This window comes from Vidua chalybeata, chromosome 25, assembly GCF_026979565.1.
Source record: "Vidua chalybeata isolate OUT-0048 chromosome 25, bVidCha1 merged haplotype, whole genome shotgun sequence".
NCBI lineage: Eukaryota > Metazoa > Chordata > Aves > Passeriformes > Viduidae > Vidua > Vidua chalybeata.
The window spans coordinates 2,521,123-2,532,523 of record NC_071554.1 but is presented as its reverse complement, the minus strand read 5'-3'; the positions used below and the strand labels follow the sequence as shown (position 1 = coordinate 2,532,523).

The following is an 11,401-nucleotide window of genomic DNA, read 5'->3' as shown; positions in this document are numbered from 1 at the left end:
CAAATTGAGGCAATGGTTTCTGAGGCAGGGAATGCTGAGGAGCTCTGAAGGACACTGGATAGAGGACAGTGGGGGGATGTCCCACCCACACAGGGACTGAGATGGTCATGTTTTACTGTAATTTATTTTCTGCTGCTATGTTTGCTCCCACTGCAGTCCTCTGCAGGTGTGTAAAGCACAAGAATGGCTGGAAAGGTTATCTCAGCCAGCACTGCTGCATGGCTGGGCCACTCGGGACGTGGAGCTCACCTCATTCCCACAGAGCTGTGGTGAGGTTTGGGCTTTTCCCACAACACAAGTCCTGTGGGGGCACTGCTCAGCCTGGGAAGGGCGGTGCCAGACTGGAGGGACTCACCGAGCCACACCTCTGGGGGGTGGAGAAGTGCACGTTGGGGATGAAGAGCACTGGCTGCGTCTCCAGGTCGCTCTCGGGCCGCAGGAAGGTGATCTCATTCCCTCTGAAGCCAGAGAGCAAACAGCCTTTCAGACCTACAGATGGAGAGTCCAGTTCATCTCAGTCCCTCGCTGCTGGGAGAGGGGAGCCCCTTCCCAAGGCTCCCAGCAGGAACAGGCCAGGGGCCTGCAGCACCTCCAGGGCGGCCAAGGGAGCCCAGAACATTCCCGAAGGCTGCTGGGTGCTCCTGAAGGGCTTTGGGAGGAGGGAAGGAGCCCAGCAAGGGCCTGGCTGCCAGGCTGCTGCCCAGGGCTCTGCAGGCAGCAGGCTTGGGAGCAGCCACATCCTTGGAAGGTAACAGGGATTTCAGCAGGGAGCAGGGAGCACACACAAGCACTCACCATTGTTGTTGGAATCCAGGCATTTTCCTTTCCTTCGGAACTGCTTCCTTTCATCATCCCGCATTTTCCTCTCTGCTCCCTGTGGGAAGATCCAGCAAAATTTAGGACACTGACATTTTGAACACTGGCAAGAGACGTTCCATGGCCACCTCTGGGGTGTGACACGTTAAGGTTGAGGCAGCCTTAACTCAGAAATGGCCACCTCAGGGACCTTCCACAGCCCAATCCAAGACTCTCTGACACTCAGAAATTAGAAAAACAGAAATAAAATTTGCTTTTAAAAATAAAACATGCAGACAAGAATAGCTATGAGAATTTTTTTCCATGGGAAGATATCTGAGACTGGGGAAGAACCTCCAAGGAAACTCATCTCTTTTGATGTTTAACAACTGGTGAAAAATAGAATCAAAAATAGAGTTTATTGTGAGGCACAGTCAGAGGTCTGGGCTGTTCTAGGCTCTCACAGCCTTTCTGGTTTTATTCCTGGGGCCTCTGACCAGCTGGGTGTTCGAAATGGTGGGAAAGGAGTGCTGCACCTTGTCACAGAAGATCTTGATCTGGCAGACAGCCCTGTGCACCAGCTGGCTGCTGCCACTGCCACAGTCGTAGGTGTCGATCTGCAGGTTCAGGGGGACACCCTTCACTCCCTTCTGCGAGGAGAAGTCCGTGCTCAGGCAGTTCACCCCAATAAACACCTGCAAACAGGGACAGGATTGTTGGTGCTGGAAACCTCCCCCTCAGCCAGCAGTGGGAGCAGAGGGCAGGGGCAAAAGCAGCTGCTGAGGCTCCTTCCAGCCCTCCCAGGGCCAGCCTGCCAGGGGAGCAGTTGGTTTCCCTCCTGAGCCTCTCCCCCCACACCTATTCCAGCTCTTTAACTCAGCCTCCCACTCCCAAAACCCTGCCTGGGGATGTTCTTGCTGATATTTCTGATCTTTCATTTGAAAGGGACCCTCAGACAGCAAAGCCCTGCAGGAAGGGAGGAGGGCAAGGCTGCAGCCTCAGGAATTGCACAGCAGTGCTGCTTTAAATAAATATTCATCCCACACTGGGCTCTTTTATCACCAGGAGTTAACTCCAGTGGGAGCTCTGGAAGAAAAGCTGAGCACAGCTCTAATCCAAATTGTATCTCCAAACTGCCAATTCATTGGTGTGAGTGACCTTGGAATTCCCTGGACCCTGGGGACAGATTTGCAGGTGGAGAAGCTCCCAGAGCTCCCTCAGCTGAGGATTTCAGCCCTGAAACCTGGTGTCAGCTCGAGTCAGCTCATAGGAAAGAAAACCTCTTCACTGGGGGGTGAAGTTTAATTGGATTGAGAAAAGTAACAGGTGCCATGGCCAACCCAAACACCCAAATACCTGACCCCTCTTGTTCCCAGCCCCTGGCCCCTCCTGCCTCACTCCCAGCCCTCGAAGTTCTCTGAAGTCTCACCTCTACCTGCCCCAGGCCAGTGAATGAGCAGAGTTTCTGCTAAGAGTTAAATCGAGTCTTGCTGAGATGCCCCCAGGGCTTGCCACATACCTGACATATTTCCATTTCTGACAGCTCTGCCTTGAAGACATTTGTTAACCTCTTGGGTTGTAAAAGACCCAGGTTGCCTTTGGGCTTTTTGAGATCCCAAAGCCAGGCAGGGTTTTCCCAAGCTTCAGAGACCTGGGGTATTTATGCTTTTCTTTTTTTTTCTTTTTTTTTTTCTTAGTTACTTCATCTGTTTTTCAATCCCCACTAGATACAAAATGTTAATGAGAGAGTCTGAGATGCAGAAGGGACAGCAGAGCTGCAAAGACCTTGCTGTAATGAACTTTCCTGGTTTTAAGGTGAAAAGGGATCTCGTGACCTGCCTGGCTCCCTTCCACATCCCACAAGGCACAGGAGGGTGGTCAGTCATGTCTGCATCACCCTGCCTGGAAAGGGGGCTCTTTGTTTCCTGAGCTGGGGGTTATTTAAACAGGCTGCAGGTACATGTGAGCAGAGCCCTGAATTGCTGCAAAACCCTTTCTTCAGAGTTATCCATCAGCACTAAGAAAACATCCCTGAGCCAGTCTGGGTGTACCCAGAGTGTTTATTAGCTCATGGCAGTGCTTAAACACACACTGAGGCACGGTGTCCTGCTGCTGTCCTGCCAGGCAAACACTGCCTGGGGCCGCTGCAGTGGCAGGGTTTGTGCTGGAAGCTCTCTGTCTCTCTGAGCAGTGGGGCAGGGTCTGGGCTGTAGGGAGGGAGCTGCAGTTTTGCTGAGGACCATTCCCAGCTCCCCTCCACGGGCAGTTTGTACCTTGGCTTCCTCGTGGATGTTCCACACAAAGGACAGGGCGTTGTAGGCCAGCTCCTCGATGTTCTGCACCGTGTTGAAGTTCTCCTTGCAGTCAGCTGGAAGGCAGGGGAGGAGCAGCTCACACTGGGGCTGAAACTGGTGACATCCCAAGGCCTCCCACCCCCAAATCCTGCCCCTGGCTGAGTCCCAGAGCGAGGGAAGCCCTGGCAGGCACTGCAGTGGAGGCAGAAGCTGCCCAGCCCCTCGTACCCACGTCGATGACCCTCTGCTTGGCCGTGGGCTGCCGGGAGTGCCAGTGCTTCCAGAACTTCAGCTGCTCCGTGGGGATCTTCTCGTTGTCAAACACGATCATCACCACGCTCTGCAACACAGCAGCACAGCCAGCTCAGCACAGAGCAGGATCAGTGCACCCTGACCCTTCCATCCTGCACTCCCTCAGGGCCATGGGAAACGTGACATTTTATGCTGGGGACGCTGAGGGGGGCAAGGGAAGGGATTTGGGCTCAGTCATTTGGCACCACCCATCTCGAGGGCTGCTCTGAGCCCTGGCCACACATCCCAGGAGCAGGACTGGGACCCTGTCCCTGGCTCAGAGCTCTTCCCAGCAGGGCCCCCACTGGTTCAGGTTCCAGCTGCCACAGAGGCTCTGCAGTGCAGCAGAGGATTATCCTGTGGGACTGAATCCATCCCATTCATCCCCTTAAGCCAACATGAGCCACAAAGCCATTACTGCTCACGTTCAGCTCTGTTCCCAGGCCAGGGGATCTGCTGGATGTCCCATTCCAGAGCTGTCAGCAGAGCTGTCAGCCTGTCTGTGTCTCTTACCTTCACTTTATTTGAGGACAAGTGCAAACATTTGCTGTCTCCAGCTGTCCGCAGTGTGATGGGGTAGAACTGTCCTTTGTTGAGGTAGGCCATGGGAGAGTCCCCAGATTTTATGTGAATGGCTTTGGGTGACCCCAGAGTGTATTCAAAGTCACTTGGATGGAACAAAGAGAGAAGAATGAATAAGCACACGCTGCTGTTTCACTGCAAAAGCAAAACAGAGCCCCAGGAGCCTCCACCCCACGGGTTACAGGCTCCAGTTTCTGCTCCATTCCCCACCTCACACACCCTGACACAGCACAGCACATTCTGATCCTCCCCAACACCCTGGGGAGCAGCACTGCTCCAACAGCCTCATTTTACCCCTCAGTTTTGGCTTAAAATCCCCTGGATGTGACTGCAGACAGTATTTTTGTGTGGCTGGCAACAGAACCATTGCTCAACCAGCAGCCAAGAGCAAAACACAGAAAAATGGGTACCTGTACTGAGACTTTTACAACATCCTAAACTCAAATTCCTGTCTCCGAATCCATACCCATAACTGGCTGAGCCAGGAAGCCTCTCCCTGAAAGGTCCTGTAGAAAAAGGACCTGCAGGACACCAACACCTGCTTGGTTATGCAGAACTGGACTCAATCCCAGCACGAGGGACTCTCAGTGTGGTGGGCACCAACTTTAATCTCTACAGAAAAGCTTTGTGGTGGCACACAGAGAAGGTGTCACTGCTGGCAATGGAAATTTGAAAGAAGAGCCTGAATTCAGCAGCTCTCAGGCCCTCACCAGCAGCTGTGAGCACTGAAACCATGAGGCCACAGCTGGTTTCTGCTGTGAGGAATCTGTGCAAGCCACCACCTGTAGAGGAGCCTTCACTCAGACCCTTCAAGTGCCCTGTTTAGTCACCAACCCATCTTCTTCCTGCTCCACCTCCTGTGATGCCATCTCTGAAGATGGGCTTGGCAGCTCCTCTTATCTGGAGCCAGGAGGGCCAGAGAACTTCAGTGCACAAATAAACAGTGAGCAGGGAGCCTCTGGCTCAGGAGACGCTGCTGTCTGTGTGAACATCCCCACGTCTGACAGCTGACTCACCCAGTCAGCTGACTCAGGAGGCAAATACAAAGTGGGAGGTGAAATAATGTTACCTGCTGGGAGGTTTGATTTGGTATCTGGAGCAGCAAAACTCTGCCTGGCAGAGAGGTGGAAAGGAGGAAGAAATCCCTCTCATGTTTTAGGAATGAGAGGCAGTGGCACCCTCTAGAATCAAGGCTGACTAACAGTGCTAAGTGAGAACCTAAACCTTAGATTAGGGGAGGCTGATTATCACCCTCATGCTCTGCCAGCCTCCTTTTCCCTGTCATTTACCCCATTCCAAGTGGCCTGTGGGAAGACGGTGCAGCCACCCGGATCCCTCTGTGTCTCCCAGCCAAGCAGTGCTGCCTGGGAAGGGGCTGTCACCCTGAGATGGGACAGCAGCTGGCCCTGGATTGGCCCCAGTCTGGGGGCAGAACAAGCCCAGCTTTGGTCTAAAAGCTCATGGGGCAGCACCTTGCTCTGAAAACACCAGGGAGACACAATTGGTGTCTGCAAAAGCACAGGATCTGTAATTGCTCTGGTCACTGCCAAGGCTGGACTGGGATGCAATCCTTCCCCAGGAAAGAGACAGAGCCAAGAGTTCCCTGGAACCCCAAACCCCTGGATTGCTGTTACCTCTTCACTCCATCTGTGGGGTAACTCTCGGGGCAGGGTGGCTCTGGCTGAGGTTTGAGGATGTCACTGAAGAGCAGCGTCTGCAGACGGGAGCAAACACAAACCCAAAGTAAAATCCTTCATCGCTTTGTCCATTCACCTTCTCCCAGACACCACACCAGATGACTTCCAAAATCTACATAAACCCCCCAGAAATCCAAGAGAAACAGCACCAAGCTTCCAAGACAAAAGCAAAGCTCCCAGTGCCCCCAGAGCAGCCCCAGCCCAGAGCAGCCCCAGCCCTGACCTCCTGGGGGTCCTCCTTGAAGGTGCTGTCGGGCTGCCAGCGCTGCTGCGCCGGGGCCATGGGCAGGCTCTCGAACAGGGAGTTCAGGGAGCTGCTGTCATACACGTCCCCTGGGGGCACCAGGAAGTTGTCTGGGGTGGCTTCCAGCTTGCTGGTGCCTGGAGGGAGCAGGGCTGCCTTGTGAGGAGCAGGGACACCCTCGAGACTCAGGCCGTTCTTCTTGGGAGGCTCGCAGAACTCCTGGGTCATGGAGACGTTTTCTGACAGCAGCTTCATGAGATGGGCTGAGCCATCGAAAGAGGGGATCTCGGGCTCATAATCCATCCCGTGGCAGTGCCTGCTGGAGAGAGTCCTGGCTCAGGGCAGGGCAAAGCGGGCACCCCCAGCACGGTGTCACTGCCAGGAGTGCCTGGATGTGCTGCTGGCCTGGCTGCCAGTGACCCTGAGTCAGCCCAGCAGCTCCTGCTGGGCCTGGGAGCACTGACAGCCCCTGGGGTATCTCCACCCACAGCTCTCAGTGCAGTCAGCAAGAGCCAGAGGTGCTCAGCAGATAAGGGATGATCGCAGGGAGTCAGGGAATATGGTCTGGATGTGGTTTGGGGTTGCACATCCAGGGCCTACATCCACTGCTCCTTCATTTAGGCCATCACACAGAGCAGCAGGGGTGATAAGAAAGATAGCTGCTGTGTGGGTTGTCCATCATAAGTCTTTTTATGGCTCATCAATGCTGAAAGTTGATTTTTTTATACTCTTTTTTTAAGGAAAAACAATTATTGTACAAATTCACAAACTCCAGCAACTTAGGAAACAAAAACCAAAACCAGCTTAAGTCAGTTTACTTCTGAAGGAGTGAAGTATCACTTGAGGTTTATTCTGTCAAGTGGTTAAAAACTGACAATGCCAAAGTACACGGCATCCAGGAAGGGGAACTGAACTCATAGTGGCAAATGAGCCATTAATTTAATAGTTAATTATCTGAAAACCTCAAAGGACAAATGGGAGTCACTGGAAGAGAATCCTGGGAGAGTGGAACAGAAACTCTCATCAGCCCAGGGAATGAACGAGGATTTGGTGATTCCCTTCTTGCTGCCAGTGCTCAATCCTTCTGCCCTTTGCAATTGTCACAAAATAGGAAATAAAGGCAATTTCTTCAGTTGCTGCAAATCAGCACAACCCCTGTGAACACAGCCAGACAGATGCTCAGGTGTGGAAATGGGTGTAGCTCCATTTGTACCTGCTTGGGACCTGGCCTAAAGAATTTTAATGTGTGTCTCAGGGTTAATGAGCTGCACTGTTGCTGGTAATAACACCGTGCTTTGATGTCTATTTTCTGCAAGCTCAGAGCCCCATCCTGCATTTCAGCAGCTGCAGGAGAGTGAGGCAGCTCCAGAGAGCAGGAACTGAAGCCAACCTCTTTGCCAGGTCATTGCGTCCCATCATCCCAGCTGGGAGAATCCTCTTCTCCTTCGGGACCTAGAACAAGGCAGGGCAGAATTTGGTTAGTGCTGGATTTTGTTAATGGCAAACAGAGCAGAATTAGCCCTGGCTGGGAGCAAGTGAAGCCTCCCAGATAAAACCCCACGAGAAGAACAAACAGCAGAGCTGGGCTCTGCCCTGGGCTGCTGCTGGGTTCACAAATAACCTTGGACAAGCCACAGCCGCTTGTTCTGGGCAGGACCTTAAAAGCACGCAAGTCAGTGGGAGCATCATTCCTATTGCTTCTAGTCAGGGATAAATCAGATCCACATTTCTCAAAGCTCCATCCTACAGCAGCACTGGGAGAATAAAACTGGTGGGGTCTTCAAGGCTGCTCCAGCCCAACAGTCCTCAAAGCCCTGCTGCTCCTTGTGGGAAAAATCCAGACTCAAGGCACCTGGATTCAGGTTTTCCACATGTTCTGGATTCCCTCAAAGTGGTGGTTTGTGCCTCAGTTTACCTCTGGGGATACTGGTGGCACCGTGTGGTGTTGGATAAACAACTCAGGGGGCTCAGTAGATGGGGGAGCTCAGTAGAGGAGTCCCCTCCTAAGGTGGTACATATTTTTTACACATATTCTACACCTCCTTTACCCCAGTTTTACCCCAGCCCAGGGGCACCCACCATGTAGTAGTCGTAGAGGAGGCTGAGGGCGGCCACGCTGTCGTCGTCCCCGTTCACCCTCATCATGGCCTTGGTGGCTGCAGTCAGGGGGTTCTCCAGGTAGGTTTTCCAGGCTTCATCCTCGCTGGTGTAGGGGAACTTCTGGAAGTTCATGGTGTCATTCTTCATCAGACGCACAGATCTAAAACTGGGGGGAAGCCAGGAATGAGGGAGGAGCTTTTCCCACAGAGGTTTCCATGAACACAGGAAGGGCTTCCAAAGGCTCTGTGGAATGGAGGAGGGAAGTTCTCCTGGTCCTGAACTCCCAGAGCCTTTGGGATCACCACATTTGCTGCTGTAGCTGGGTACAAAATCAGAGCCTCCCCAGGAGCAGCTGCTCCCTGTCCTGCCCAGGGAGGCAAAACCCCATCAGCTGCTCCTTCCTCCAGTCCCATCTTGCACTGTCCCAGGGGTGCTGGGCACTAAAAAGGGATCAGGGAACAATTTTCCCTTGGATATGGAGCTCCAGGCCAGCACAGCCCACAGTCAGACACTGTCACTCAGTGCCCAGACAAAACTAAACCTCATCCTTTTCCTTCGCTGCAGTCCATGGTTTTAAATTTATTTTTCCCCAATCATTTGTAGATGATTTTACTCAGAGTGAAGCAGACAGGCAGATCACAACCCCCTCCCTTCCACTAAAAAATTCCTGACTGAGGTGAGGCTTGTGGGACTACGTGAGAAGCAACACACCAAAATAATGCCCTGCCTGTCCTCACTTCTGGCACTTTCTCCAGGCCTCTCCATCTTACGTTAATAAACTGTCAGACACTTAATTACCCAAACATTGGTCATCTTTCCTTTTCCTCCAGCAAACCCTGCCAGCAGCCAGCCCAGCAGTGCCTCCGTGCATTCCCTGGCAGGTTGAAATCACGGAATTGTTTAGGTTGGAAGAGACCCCAGAGATCATTGAGTCCAACCTCTGACCAAATCCCACCACGTCCACAGAGGCTGAGCCAGGGCCCTGCTCCTGTCACACCTTCCTGTCTCCTGCACCTGCTGTCACCACCACAGCTCACACCATTCACCATAAAATAACATCTCCATGGACAAAAATTCCCTTTTCCTCAAAGTGGAAATGTCCAGGAAGGACAAGACTGGGTTTTATTAGAAGAAAGGTTTCAAAAACTTCTTTAAATCTCCAAAGCTGACAAGTGCTGACTGGAGTTAAACCATGACATCACCTGCTGATGTTTTTTCATGGAAAGGCAAAGCAAACTTTCAGGAGTTACAGCAATGAATGCTACAACTTAATGGCATTTTTATAAGGAATGTGTTGTTTTCATTAAGCCACTATCCATAGATTTATAAAAAGTCCTTGTCTAGACTTTTAAGTGAATCATTCAGAGAACAATAATTCCTCTTGGGAGGAACCTGGCATCCCTGAAACTCCCCATGGTTGCTCTGTCACCAGGCACTGCCACCCTGCACAAATTCACATTAAACCATGCAGGGATGGCTTGGGATGCTCCTGCCTCAGATCCAGAGCTCACCTTGGCTCAGACTCCTGCTTTGGTGCCTCCCCTGCCTAACAGAACAAATTACAGCACAGAATTACTTTGCAGTTCAGGAATTACAGCTGATTTTTTCCATGAGGCCACCAAGGGCTGCTTCTGCTGTTCTCGTCACCTTTTCCGTAGGGAATCCCTTGCCTTTCTATGCACACCCGAGCTGCTGGAGCCCTGCTGGTGGCCCGAGGCTCCCGATTCCCGGGGCTCCGTGCCCGCGTGGCAGCGGGGCTGGGCTGGCACCGCTCCCGTGGGATAACGGGACCGAGCCCGCTGCTCCCCTCGGCCCGGCCCCGCTTTCACCCCAGCAGGTGTTCGGGGAGTTTCGTTGTCTTTAGCGCTTCTCACGCAGCCCTGCTCCCTCCTCCTCCTCCTCCTCCCTGCCCGTGCCGCTGTCTCCGAGCGGGGCCACGGCAGTGACTCAGTTTCAGCGCTGGTGCCGGCGCTGTTCAGTCCTGTCCGGGCAGGATCCCCACCCGCTCCCACCCCATCCTCTCCAGGGAGAACCGGCAGCAGCAGAGCTCGGCTCTGGCCCTGGGAATCAGCAGAGATAAACACACGGGGCAGGATGGAGCAACTAAGCACTCGGGAGCTTAAAAAAGCACCCATATTACTGGGAGGAATCCTTGGGAGATTTATTCTCCCTCCAATAAAGCATTCCTTGTGTGATTATTCCCTTCTGCCTCCCTGCCCCTCACCTCTGCTGAGAGAAACCATGGGAAAAGGCACCCAGGGCAACCTGCCCTGCCCTCGGCCTGGCAGAGAGCAAAGGCAAAATGCCCTGAGCTGGAGAGAGCCAGACGTGGGCACACAGTGCCCGTGGTGCTCCTGGCACAAGGCAGCAGAGTGCAGCAGGGGTGGCAGGACTGGGACAGCAGCATTTGGGACAGCAGGACACGCTGGGAGCTTCTGGCAATACCCTGAGGTGCTCAGAACCCGCAGAGGCCTTGAGAGGCAGAGCAGCTGCTCCGTGCACTGGGAACTGCCTGGTCCCAGTGAGGCTGGGATTCACCCAGCTGAGGACTGGCACAAAGGACAGGAATTGCACCTTTATCCGACTTTGTTCCTGTTCCAGAGTCCACGGGATCCCTGGTAGGCACTGGGATGTGTGACTGGAGCCGTGTGCACCCCCTCAGAACCCACCCTGCAGGGAGTGAGGGAACAGCCACCCCATTCACTCGTCCTCAGAGGTCGGCTCTGCTCTCACCCTGTTCCCAAAGGTCACCACGGCTCCCCAGCATCTGAGGAGAGAGGGTGATCTGAGGAGATGAGCAGGTGTGGTGACAAGTCCAAGGCACCTTTCTGACATCAGGACCTACAAGACACTGCTGTCAATTTGCTCCCCCAGCCCTCCAGAACACACAGACCCCATCAGCAACCTCTGTGAGGCACAGCTGCAGGGAAGAGACACCCAAATCCAGAGCCAAACACACCAGGAAAGTCACCCAAATCCAGAGCCAAACACAGCTGAACTTTACTTTCCTCGCTGCCTGTGATGCCCCTGCACGTGGCCAGGCCGTGTTTGCCCATTCCAAGCTCCCTGCTCTGTTTGGCAAAGCCAGAGCTCCTTTCCCTGGCCAGGGAAACACAAACACTGGGACCAGCAGCCTCCCTCCCCTCTGTGCACACTCGGAGCTGGAGCCTCGGGCCATGTGCAGAGCAGAGCAGGATTTGGGGCAGGGAGCACCCTGTTTGTTTCCAAACAGTTGGGAGTGTGACACAAGGTGATCCCAGCCCCTCTCCCGCTCCAGCCCACCCCACCTCTGTTTCCCCAGTTTCTCCTGGTGATGGATAAACACTCAGGGCTGTGCTGGAACAGGAGAACATGCCCAAAGGGTCCAGGTGGGGACACCAGCCAAGCAGGAAAGAGCC

At 53.6% G+C, this 11,401-nt stretch overlaps 1 protein-coding gene across 5 annotated transcripts in view; it reads right to left on the bottom strand.

Annotated features, from left to right (window-relative positions):
* The window catches only part of GRHL3 (grainyhead like transcription factor 3), a 103,560-nt gene that overhangs the window by 4,367 nt on the left and 87,792 nt on the right, over positions 1–11,401 (bottom strand). For 3 of the 5 annotated variants that reach the window (XM_053964795.1, XM_053964799.1, XM_053964797.1), the window contains 10 exons: positions 7,983–8,169; positions 7,294–7,355; positions 5,883–6,222; positions 5,597–5,676; positions 3,894–4,047; positions 3,318–3,429; positions 3,069–3,163; positions 1,332–1,490; positions 796–874; positions 356–489 (listed from right to left, as the gene is read on the bottom strand). In XM_053964795.1, the coding sequence (XP_053820770.1) occupies positions 356–489; positions 796–874; positions 1,332–1,490; positions 3,069–3,163; positions 3,318–3,429; positions 3,894–4,047; positions 5,597–5,676; positions 5,883–6,222; positions 7,294–7,355; positions 7,983–8,169 (1,402 nt within the window). The remainder of the gene's footprint in view (positions 1–355; positions 490–795; positions 875–1,331; positions 1,491–3,068; positions 3,164–3,317; positions 3,430–3,893; positions 4,048–5,596; positions 5,677–5,882; positions 6,223–7,293; positions 7,356–7,982; positions 8,170–11,401) is intronic. The other 2 variants (XM_053964796.1, XM_053964798.1) reach the window with 1 other exon arrangement.